Consider the following 12,222-nt stretch of genomic DNA (forward strand, 5'->3'; position numbering starts at 1 on the left):
TTTTTTTGTGATAAACTGACAGTCAGCAGACTACATTGCTTATGTAGTATACACTGCTGTTAAAACTAATAGGAGCTAGGCATGGTAGTTCATCCCTGTAATCCCAGTACTCAGGATGCAAGACAGGAAGCTCGGGGGCCAGCCTGGGCTATAGCTCAAGACTGTCTCAGCCAAAACAAAGAAATAAGGTAGGACTAGGAATTCTTTTAAATAGACATGTGACATCCCAGTAACGAAGTTTCAAAGCACTGTGTCTTAGATTATAAAAACAGATCGTATATTTAATTTGTTTTTATAAGCCATCATTCTGTTACTAATTATATTTAGCACTCTGAGGGCTTAATAGTCCTCATGCTCTGGGATACTCTGAGGATCAGAGAAAGTAGTGACCGTTGGGTTTTTAGTACAGTACTTGTCCCTCTGATATATTTGTATATCTGATATTTTTCTGTGCCAATCACATTGTGAAGTGGGAGAAATTGTTCCCCTTTCCTCAGTACCCTACAACATAATGACAATTTTCTGTGACGGGCCAGATAGTAAATACTGTAGACTTCTGGTACCCTGTAGTCTCTGTCCTAAACTACTCCTCTCTGCCACCAGACCACCAAAGCAGCCATAACTACTTACAGACAAGTGAGTGGCCGCAAGTTTTCATTAGCAAAACTGCACAGGTGCTGTTAATAGAAGCTTGGTCAGTATTTGTTGAATTAACTTACAAATTGTCTTTAAAATGTTTCTTAAGCACTGATGATGTAGTTCAGTGGTACAGCACTTGCCTTCAATAAGCAGGCCTTTGAGTTTGATTACACACAAACACCGTGTGTGTGTGTGTGTGTGTGTGTGTGTGTGTGTGTGTGTGTGTGTGTGTGTGTGTGTGTGTTTTCTCAGGCTTCAGCAGATGAGATGAGACACCCTGTCTGCATTTTGCAAGGTTCTGCACTTTTTTGTAAGATGCACAATTAAGTTGCGAGTATCTCAAGGGAACTGTCTCATCCTGACATTTTTGCCCAAAAAAGCCACGGGTAGTTTTCAACTAGAGATGGCACAGAATACAACACTTATAATCGGGAGATCTGACTGACCTTAAACAAGTTCCTTATCTCTCTGAACTTAAGAACCCCAATGTATAATAAAGTAGTTAGCTAACAGTACCTTACTTCATAACACTGCTGTGAGAAAAAAGTAAGATTTGTCTATAATATGTTAAAAACCAAAAATTACCAAAATGTAAGGGTCATAATAATGTTTAGTATTAAATTAGAAGTCATGGGGGCTACTGTCTAAACTGTCTTTATATATTGTATCTAGTATAATATGCAAATTAAATGTGCTATCAAGTCCTGTACCAGTAAATAAAATTTTACAATGTATGTGGTTTATGTATTTAGATAGTTTTTCATGTCACTAAATACCAAGTCCATTTTTAGTAGTCTCTGAAATGGAACAGTCTCTGTAAGATCCTTGGCAATGGTAATATTTAAATATACATTCAGTTAAAAGTTTCTCAGGTTTGCACTATCCTAATACAGTAGGAAATGGTGGCACACACTTAGATGGGATGATAGGAAAGCAGGAAGAGACTAACATCACTGAGCATATGTCCAGTAAGGGTGCAGTGTTCCTAAGTATGCAGTTACACCATGAGACAGGAGTATTTTTTTTTTTCATTAAACCATTGTGTAATAAGCATTAGTGAATAGGAGGCACTGTCCGGGGTGTCGGCTTACAAAGACGACTACAGTAAGGACCCTGTGATAATGGAATGCAGCTTAAGTCTGTAAAGTTGTCTGTTACTCCAGTGAGTAATAAGAGGAGTAGAGCTCCGTTGTGAGGAACAGAACCCCCTATTACAGGACTCTACACAAGACTGTGTCTCAAGATAAGCTGCCTAATGGTTTCAGGCCAAGGCTGAGCCACTGGCTGTACTGTATATATAGTTATCATCAGCCCACCTTGTGTGTCCTGTGGTCTCTATGGTTACAGAGTGAGTATCGCACCTGCAGGGAGTATCAGTGTTTGGAAAGGAGGAAGGAAAAAAGGTGAGAATGTTCTTCTGAGCTTTTACTGAAAAAAGAAGGTGAGGCATGAAAGAAGCTGTAGTTATATCTTATATATCATGTATATACATATAGATATAGATGGTGACCTCTAGATTGAAGAGAGCTTGAAAATTCTATTTCTTTTCAGCCTCTATGTATAAAGAAAAAACAGATAAAGAGGTTGTTTTACTGCCTTCAAGAGAGCCAGGAGATAGTGTTCATTCAGCTCAATATGATAGACAACATGCCACGGACAAACAAGCTGGAGCCACCTGCCTGGGATATTCAGAAAGACTTCATAGAATGTAACAACTGAATAGGAGTTAATTGAGTGGAGAACAGACAATGTTTTTGTTCCTTTGCATTTTTCAGTTGGTGGGATATTTAATATCAAATGAAGGAAAATAAATTGTTTTCATTTAAACAACAGGAGTATATAGGAGAACAAAGTGAGTGCATCCTCGGACCTCACAGACCTCATTTTCTAAAGGCAGAAATTTTAATTTCAGATAGTAACAAGAACTTCAGGAAAATAAAATAGAAAATGCCTTTATATTTTAAAAATTTAATTATTTGGATCGGAAATATTTTCAGGGTATATCTTCCTATTAGGCAAAGTACACACAGCATGATTAAACATTTCTTTGAAGATTTATCATCGTTGACATCATCCTGTTTGGGGCCTTTTGTAAAGCCCTGGGAGTGCAAAGACTAATAGGATTGGCTCCTGCTATCAGCATGTTCACTGTGGTAAAGAACAAGTTTGTAAGAAAAGATGTCACATTGACTTTAGGAGATGTTGAATTTGAGGTATTTGTGAGGCTTGATACAGATACATTTCAAAGCGGATAAGTAGGGAGGGAGGGTGAGGCTTAAATAGATGTTCAGGGTAGGGATAAAGGAAACAGACCAGGGAAGGGTAGTACAGGGTAGTGTTACAGTACCATGTACCTCTCACTACTCTCAGGTCAGCCAGCAGGGGCTGGGAAGCTTAGGGACTGTCCTGAGAGTCCATAAGGGAACTGAGGACTCATTCAAGGCAGAAGCATCAATGAAAGAAGGCTCAGGTGGAGGTAGACATCGGGAGATACGATAGGTTTCCTAGAAGCTAAGGTGGGCGAAAAAGCATTTATCAAGAAATAAGATAGGTAATGTTCTTGTTTGCATTCTCTTAACTGTGATGAACACCATGACCAGAAGCCTCTTAGGGGAAGAAATGGTTATTCAGCTTACACTTCAGGTCACTGTCCACCATCAAGAAGTCAGAGCAGGCTCAAAAGCAGGAACTGAAGCAGAAACTGGAGGGAAGAACACCGCTTTCTGCCTGTCTCTCTGGCTCGTGCTCAAGTAGCTTTCATATACGACTCAGGTGCCATCGGCCTAGGGATGATGCCACCCACACCAGTTAAGATAATGTCTCATAGATTTCACCCCAGGCAGTTGAAGTTCCCTCTTCCCTTGGAGGTGACTCCAAGGTAGAGTGTGTCAAGTTGACAAAAATGAAGCAGATAGTAAGCAGATTGCTTGTGGCTTTTTGTTATTTGTCTCCATTCTCATTATGAGGATGCCACTAAAGACTCTTAGGAAAGTGAAGAGAATTGTCAGCGTTGTGTTTGAGAAAAATCACCCACATAGACGTGAGTAGTCCAAACTGCATGCTGCATGATAGAGAAGCAAAACCAAATAGGAAACTATTGCATCTAAAACTTGAGAAGATCCTGAAAGTAAGGACAGCAATAGAGAAGGTAGTTGGGAAACATTAAGATAGTGCAGACTTAATGACTGGTTAGGTGGAAAGTCAACAAGAAAAGCTTCATAGTGTGCTCACCTTCCTTGGCTAAGTTCTTCACCATGAGAGAACACTGAAAAGCAGTTAGTGTGTAGGGGGAAGCTACAGGCTTGTTTTAGGATGTGTGGTTCAGCTAGTGAAAAGCACCTGAGCATGCTTTGCAGCTCTATAATGAATGGGGAATATGTACAGGACAGCCAGAGAGGGTAGAAGAAGGAGAGCAAGAGGAAGGAGGGCCAGGCCAGACAGAGTAGAGAATGTAGCCATACAGTCTTGCAAGTGGACGGACGTATTGAGGTAGGAGTTTGTCCTCACTGCTCAGATACATTAACACCCAGTGAACTCAGCATTTAGAGAACAATACAACTTATTCTGGCTTAGGTCAGTTGCCAGTTGTGTACTGTGTCTATTTTTACTCTCCTTTTAGGGAGGGAAACTGAGTTTACTTTGTCTTCCACTTTTATTTTACCAGTTTACTCTAACTAAGTAACAAAGGTTCAAAAGTTTGTTTGAAAATGAATGAATAAGACTGAGCAGCCTCAGGCTGTTACATAGGTCCAACACTGTACAGCACTATTTACAGCTCCTTCTGTTGTGAGGGCTGCACAGAGTTGCAGCGTTGGAATAACAAAAAGAACTTCGAGAGGAGTCAACATACACACAAGTTTTACAGACCAGAATATAAAAGTTAATCCTAAAGTACATACAGTTTGGCAAAGTTAAAGTTCCCTAGGAGAATCACAGGCAAATCCAGGAGGGTATCTAATAATATTACTTTATGGAAAATGATACACCATCAAAATGTATGAAGAAACCTAGATCCAAATAACTTTAAATTTGCAAAGCAACAATATGATACATTAAGTATAAGAAAGTGGGAGTGTGAGGAAGGAAGAGGGTGTTAGTAAGCTAGGACTCATCTGTCTCTGTAGCAGGAAATCAAGATAAAATCTAAAGCTAGCAACTCAAATAGTAACAGGAATATATTATCTAAAGCTATGGAAATTGTCACATAACTAAAAATGAATGCACAAAAATGACTTGCTTCCTAAAGAAAGGGATGGGGCCAGATACACCCAAATTCTCCAGTAACTTCACTAGTCTTCAAAAACTACTTTCCTTAATATTCTCACTCATTTTATGTTATTATAGGAATTGTCTTTTAATTTCATTTAAAACACTAACATTAGTTGTGTCTGGCCTATAGAATTGTAAATATTTTGTCAGCTAATTGTTGTCATAATAGAAATTCACTCTAATAGGAACTTTTTGAAAAGATTTTGGGCTGCTGAGAATTATTGAGAGCCTGAGAAGTGGAAGCTGGGTAGCTTGGGGCTTTGAGTAGCAGGGATCTTTCAGATGTCTGGTGTAGGTAAAGCCACAGTTAAGTGAGCTCCAACTCCTGTGGTCATCCCCACTCCTCCCTCCTAGCTCCTCTCTGCTGTGTGTGTGTGTGTGTGTGTGTGTCCCTGTCCATCCCACAGTGTCTAATTGTTGCTGACCATACATTCCTAGATAGGAGGCTATCCACTAGAAAGTAGCTGACCTACCAGGAGCCATACCCTTTTAAAAAAGGGATATGTTGTTTTGAAGCTTAGTTAATTGGATAAATATGATAAGTAAAAGCTGATCCACTGTTTTCCGTGCTGATGCTGAGTTGTTGTGGTGGTTTAAATGAGAATGTCCCCAGTAAGCTCATACTTGAATGCTTGGTCCCTTGTTGGTGGAACTGTTTGGGGGAAGGATTGGGAGGTGTGGCCTTGATGGAGGAGGTGTGTCACTGTAGTTGGGCTTGTGGGTCAGAGGTAAGCTCTCAGCTATTGCTCTAGTGCCGTGCCATGATGGTCATGGACAAACACTCTAAAACTGTAAGCAAGCCCCAATTAAATGCTTCCTTTTATAAGTTGCCTTGGTCATGGAGTTTCTTCACAGTAATAGAACAGTACCCATATTGGTGGAAGTATTAAGGCAACTCCACGTAGTTAAAAGGGAAGTTTCTTTTGTGAGGTAACTTAAAAGTAAAGGGATAGGTTACAGGGTCCAGGAAAGGTGTAGTGCAGTCTAGCAGTGTTCTCTGGAGAACTCTGCTTGGTCTACCTCCAGTGTCCAGGGTCCAGGAACCAAGAAAGCCAGCACATCTGGATCTCAGGTCTTCAGGGCTCCTCTCTCCGCCCAGCCTCATAGGCGTGACAGTTACCGAAGCCTCAGTGGGGTAGAACTTCCAGGGCAAAGCTGGAACAGCTACCCACTACATACCCAAGACGGTTGTTTTGTTTGGAAAATGATAATGCACTTTCAATTCTTTATCTTACTTCTGTGTGTATGTGAGTGTGGTCATGGACATGTCATAGCACAGAGTGAAGGACAGAGGACACCTCTCCAGTGTTGGTTCGGTCCTTCACCAGGGTTTCCAGGGATCAGAGTAGAAAAGGCCTATGCCACTTTGCCACCTCTGGCACTCACTGTTCTCTAGTGTGAGTTCAGTTAATGAAGGGTCTCTCCTCTCTTTTCCAGGGTGCTGATAAGACTGTGAAAGGCCCAGATGGACTGACTGCCGTTGAAGCCACTGACAACCAGGCAATCAAAGCTCTTCTCCAGTAATGGATGGATGGATGGACTGATAACTTGGGAAGAATGACTCTCCTGTGGCCTCACACTGCTGCCTGTCTGTCTGTCACTTTCTATCTGCCAGCTTCTTCAGCTAAATACTTTAAGAGGGGTGAGGGGAGAGAGAAATTCATAACAAATCAGACTACCAAGGGAGGGGAAAACATGTTTTGGAGGAGCAGTGAGGAATGTGATCGGCCTTTTATTGGGATTCCTGATCAAACCAGCCTCGTTTCCATTTCTGGTAAAATATACAGCTTATACCCAAGGGAGAGCAAAAATACAGTATATGGGGATCATTGGACCTTCTCAGCTCCCTAGCTAATTATTAATTAGTGTGTTGAAGGTCTGACTGTACAAGGCCAACTTTACTTATTGGGTAGCCCTAGCTGTGAGCAGTAGTGGCTACTGTTATGTCAACTTAGGGTGCTGAGACAAGCAATTAGCTACAGCCTTCTGCCTTAAGAATGCACTCTCCTGGGGGTTCCTGGCTAGGTAAGAGCGCTCGCTGCCTGTGGTTAGTGACCAAAATCTTGAATGACTTTAATCTTTATGTGAAAGCTCAGATAAGCAGCGTACCCCTAAATTGCTGGATGACTAAACTTTGGATTTTCTCTCCCCTTTCACATCAATTTTATGTCTCTTTAGATAAAACTGACTAGTTTTATTTATAAAATGTTAAATTCTAGGAGCCTAAAGGAGGAATCATTCCAGTATGCCTATTTCTTTTTTTCTCCTTTAGACTCAGACATTTATATAACATTGAAACACTTTGAGACTCCTGCTGGTAGTAAAAGGAGATTTAAAAATAAAATCATAGCCATAAGCGTGTTAGTATCTTATAAGGAGAGAACAGTTGTCTTAGTACTTACGGATTTTCTTCATTTGCTATTTGAGTGAATCGGCCTTAGTTGTGTTTGGAGAATGAAGACAATTCTTTGGAATGCCTCTCTAAGACCCACCATGGATGCTGATTTTGTAGTGCACCAAAGCTATCACTGGGGTGAGATGTACTGTTTGGATAGATGGAACCTCATCCCTTCAAAAACATGCTTGTTACTGGGTTTCCCTGAGCTGTCCATTGACTCTTGCTGGGCCAACACCACCCCACCTGCATAGTGTTTTTGTTTATCTTAACAATCATGCATTGCATACATGTAAAATATTCTGTGTTCTTAGAATACAGTGCCCTAAAATGGTGTTCTTCCAACCTTCAGAAAATTTAGACTTACCTCTAAATTTCAATTCATGAACAATAAAATGAGTTAAAACATACAACCTTAAATTTGATATCCTACATTTAAGATTTCTTTGACTTACCATCCATACAGGCTTACAAAAACTATTCCAATCTTTCCTTAGCCAAGTCATGCAATAATTGAATGTACCTCAAATTTTTAAAGGGTGGGTGGGATAGGGACTTATATTCAGATTATGGATATTAAAAAAAAAACTAATAATTTTTTTTAAGGCAATGTAGCATTCTATAGCAGGTTTAAACTATTACCAAGAACAGTCAGCCTGGCTAAATAACTATTGATCAGTTGATGGTTGGTTGGCGTGTGTGTGTGTGTGTGTGTGTGTGTGTGTGTGTGTGTGTGTGTGTGTGTGTTAGTGTTATCCCATGAACTCTTTTTTATCCTGTGGCTTTTTCACTTTCAACTAACCTGACCCTGTAATTTTTCTATGTCCAAGAAAACAATCACAAAACAGTAGTTTAAATACTTTGGTATATTTGGCTAACTCTGCTGTCTTAATGCAACCTACTCGAGTTGGACATCCTACACTTGATCTTAGCCAAAAGGCCAAAAAGCTACAGAGTTGGACATCCTGATAGTAAGTGGAGGGCACTTGATCAGTCTGTAACTATCAATGTAATGCAGCAGGGTGTTTTGAGACCGTTGTTTTCACCTCTTGGCATACTGCTATTTTAAAGGCTTGAATTTTAACCCTTTACACGGTTTTCAGTTTTTCTTTCAAAGTGTTTTGTTACAGTTGGCTATTACAAAGAGTAGATTGTCTTAGCATTCTTAAACTTGGTCTGCTTTCTACAGTCGTGTTATGGTACTGAAACCGTCGGATTCTTTGTACAGTGTATCCTGGTGTTCCTTGTGATGCAGTAGAGGCTGGCCTGCCTTCCTCCCTTTGGTGGCCATTTTGTAAACCATAACTAGGAAGCGATTGCTTGAGAAAATAGCGTATAAACATAGACTAGGATAGACTGACCAGGATGGTTTACAGTTTCTTTAAAAAAATAAATAAATACAAATAAAAAAAAACTAGGTTATTTATAATGTATTTCTGAACCACTTGGCAGAGAAATTCATGACGCTTAATGTTAATATTTTTGAATAAAGGAAGCTAAAATGTCTGCTTTTGGTACTACACGCATTAATAAAAGGTTAAGTTTTGTTCTCCACTGAAGTACTATTTAACATCTCAGAAGAAAACCTGCATGTTCTATAGTTTTATATCAAATCTCATCATTTCATATGCACTGTATCAAATAAAAACAGGTAATTTGCCTTTTGGTGGTTAGTGTACTAACAAATCCCCCATAGCTTCATGCCGGCATCTGTAGATTTAAGTTCTAATACAGCACTTGCACATCCCAGCTCACCTTTCTAGAGCCAGCTGGGCACAGAAGAAAGGCAGTAACTGCAGCATGTGGACGCTCAGACAAGTAGCCTTCTATTCATTTCTTTCTTTCCCAGATAAAGGAGCTTCAGTTTATGTGTACTTGATTTTTTTTTTCAGCTCAGCTGCTGAATTTCTTCCTGTAATATTGTATACTTGGTTGTGTATAGAAGAAGCTGGTAAGAGTGCCCTCCTACATAAATAAGCAATTGCAGTGTTTTGCATGCAAACTTTAAAACTTTAAATTGTCCTGATTTTATTTTGTAAATGGAGAAACAATCAATCTTTCTAAGCAGTATGGAGGAAAACTAGTGCTTTGTGCACTTTTGGTATATTTGAGTTCATGGTTCCACAATGTCATTCCTTTGACACAGTTGGGTTTCTCATAAGTATCCTAGTTCATGTACATCCGAATGCTAACTAATACTGTGTTTAAGTTTCGTGTTGCAAGAACAAATGGAATAAACTTGAATTGTGCTACAGATAACATGTCAGCAACATGTTTATCTCCCAGTCACTGTCACCTTCCTTTCCAGACATCCTTCAACTATACGAAAACCTTGACTGACTTGATCTTTTAATTTGATTTTATCCCACTTCTAGAAGAAATGAGTAGGGAAAGAAACTAAATATTAAAGACATAATGGGAATAGATTATGCTACTTATGGAGAGGCGCTTACTTCAGTGTTAGTCTTCTGATACACACTGTTGCTGTATACAGGTCCAGGAACCCTCCTTACTGACTGAGAATAAGACACTGCCAATAGAGCATTGGAGTTATTGACATTGAAGAAAATAGGGTCATGAGCTGTCTTTGCAGTTCTTCATTGCTCTCTTAAGTTGCTGCTTCTTTCTTGAAGACCTACATTTTCTAAATTAATGACCACCCGTACATTTAGAGTATACTTTTCTGGATGAATGATCTCTTCGAATCTCAAAACTGAACTACATTATATAGGAAATCAGTTTGTTTCTGTTGTGATCTTTGTTGATACCAGAAAACTTTTTAAAGATATCCATTAATAAAAGTGAGGAAACAAAAACATGCCAGTGCTAAGATATAGCAAACCCTGTTGTTGGCTAAAATATAAACGGATATCTGGTATGGCTTTAGCTGAATGTGTTCACAGAAATTTTTTCAGATAATTCTCATTTTAAGGTGTTGGTGGCATACGCCTTTAATCCCAGCACTTGGGAGGCAGAGGCAAGTAGGTCTCTGTGAGTTCAAGGCCAGCCTGGTCTAAGAGCAAGTTCCAGGACAGCCAGGACTACACAGAGAAACTCTGTCTCAAAAAGCATAATAATAATAATAATAATAATAATAATAATAATAATAAAGTCTTTAAGAAGAGGCTTCAGTCTGATTAAATGCTATAAAGGGAATGGAGCCCCTTTATATGACACTTGAAGAGCAAACTAGTAAATATGGGTAGAAGGCATACCTGTAAAGAGGGGTGAACTTAACACCTAACTTACTCTGTCTTAGAGAACAACTGCACAGAACCTTCCTACTGCACAGTGCACACACTGCTCTGACTTCTCTATCTGTCTGCAAGAACAGTGACCTCCGAATGTGGTCTCTAGACCAACTGCATTGCCCCAACTTAGAAAGTTGATATAAATGCAAATTGTCAAATCCCAGCTGAGACCTCTAAGAGTGAAATTCTGGGCTGGGCCTCTGGAGGATTGTGATGCATGCTAAAGGGAAAGAACCATGAAAATAGCCATAGAGAGAGAACATCAAATATCAGGCATGGTTTCCCAGAGATGAGGGAATAGATGTTCACTGTAAAGTGAGGTTCTCAACGCCCAAGAAAATCATCAGATGAGCTTGAGTATGCTTTGGCTGAAAGAAGGTTTAACTGTAAACCTCAGGCTGCAATACTGTTAGAATGATCCTTGATTTTTTTTTTTCTTAATAATGTATGTCATACCAGTTGTTTTAGACAGTATTTCTGTAGTTCACCAGCCCAAAGTTATCATCTCCACAGCTACATTTCTAAGACCTATGCCTTGCCTAAGTTTCGCCCCTCTTTTTAGTCTCTGTAATCCCCCAAAAGGGAGTATACGTGAGTGTTTGGGGACGATCGTGAACCAGTGTCATACTTCCTACCATCGGGTCCAGGTGGGATTGCTCTAGCAGCAAACCTGTATGTCTACCAATTCAAAGAGCACTAAGGCTGAGTTCTACCCTGCAGCATATGAAGTGGAATCCACTACAGTGGATGCACCTCCACTGGCTGAGGAACAGCAGCCTTTGGCCCAGGTCTCCAGGATACAATGTCTTCCTTCGCCCACATTGCAGAATGGCCTTCTGACTTGATGTCACTCACCCAGTGATCTTTCCCAGGTATAAGCTAGATCAGCACACAGAAGCCTCTTCAAGGCTTTTTTTTACTTCATTGAAGTACAGTTGTTGATAAAGAAGAAAGTTATCAGCAACTGGAATAGTGCTTTTGACCATTGCAGACATTCACCCTGTCCTTAGCTAAAGCTATCAAACCATTATACATTAACATATGAGAGACATTTTGATTGACTGAGTCACTGAAGTCAGAACATTTGAACCATGAGACCACCTGAGAGCCAGTGTCCCAGACCCTTGACCAAGGAGCTGCTAAATAAAACCAGTACAAACCCAAATGGATGAGATGGAAATACACAGTTACACAGTCACAATATTTCATTGAAATGCTGACTACTAGGTCAAATGCAGGGAACCCTCTGCTGCTGAGGGATATGCTGAAACAGCTGTAAATGACATAGCAGAACAAAAGATCCATCCAGCCACCCTAGCAACTTCTGTAGGCTCAGCTGCTACAACAGTTCTGGACAGAACACTAGGTCACATGTGACAATATTCATAGCAACAGCATCTTGTATAGAAGAAAATAACTTCTAACTATTGGATACTGGTTTTGGGACTGCTACTAGGTAAACACATTTTTAAAGAATTGCAAATTTTTGAACTGACAAATCTAAAGGGGTACTGTGTATTGCATGTCTTCTTCCTAGTATCTGATAACAATCACCATTTATCCCGGGAACAAGCTACCATGTCTGTGTTGTAGTGGATTGTGACTTGCTGGTCAGATTTCAGTAAACTTGAAAGTAGTGCTCAGATCTGAATGTACTGAGAGTGGAGT

The 12,222-nt window shown here is 39.9% G+C and overlaps 1 protein-coding gene across 1 annotated transcript in view; it reads left to right on the forward strand.

Moving 5' to 3' along the window:
- Mtpn (myotrophin) overlaps positions 1 to 9,562 on the forward strand; it is a 31,407-nt gene extending 21,845 nt beyond the window's left edge. Inside the window, exon 4 of the mRNA XM_006990398.4 lies at positions 6,346 to 9,562. Coding sequence (XP_006990460.1) covers positions 6,346 to 6,432 — 87 coding nt within the window. The 3' untranslated portion in view covers positions 6,433 to 9,562. The remainder of the gene's footprint in view (positions 1 to 6,345) is intronic.
- Positions 9,563 to 12,222: the final 2,660 nt, after the last annotated feature.

The sequence above is a fragment of the Peromyscus maniculatus genome, chromosome 3, assembly GCF_049852395.1.
Source record: "Peromyscus maniculatus bairdii isolate BWxNUB_F1_BW_parent chromosome 3, HU_Pman_BW_mat_3.1, whole genome shotgun sequence".
Lineage (NCBI taxonomy): Eukaryota > Metazoa > Chordata > Mammalia > Rodentia > Cricetidae > Peromyscus > Peromyscus maniculatus.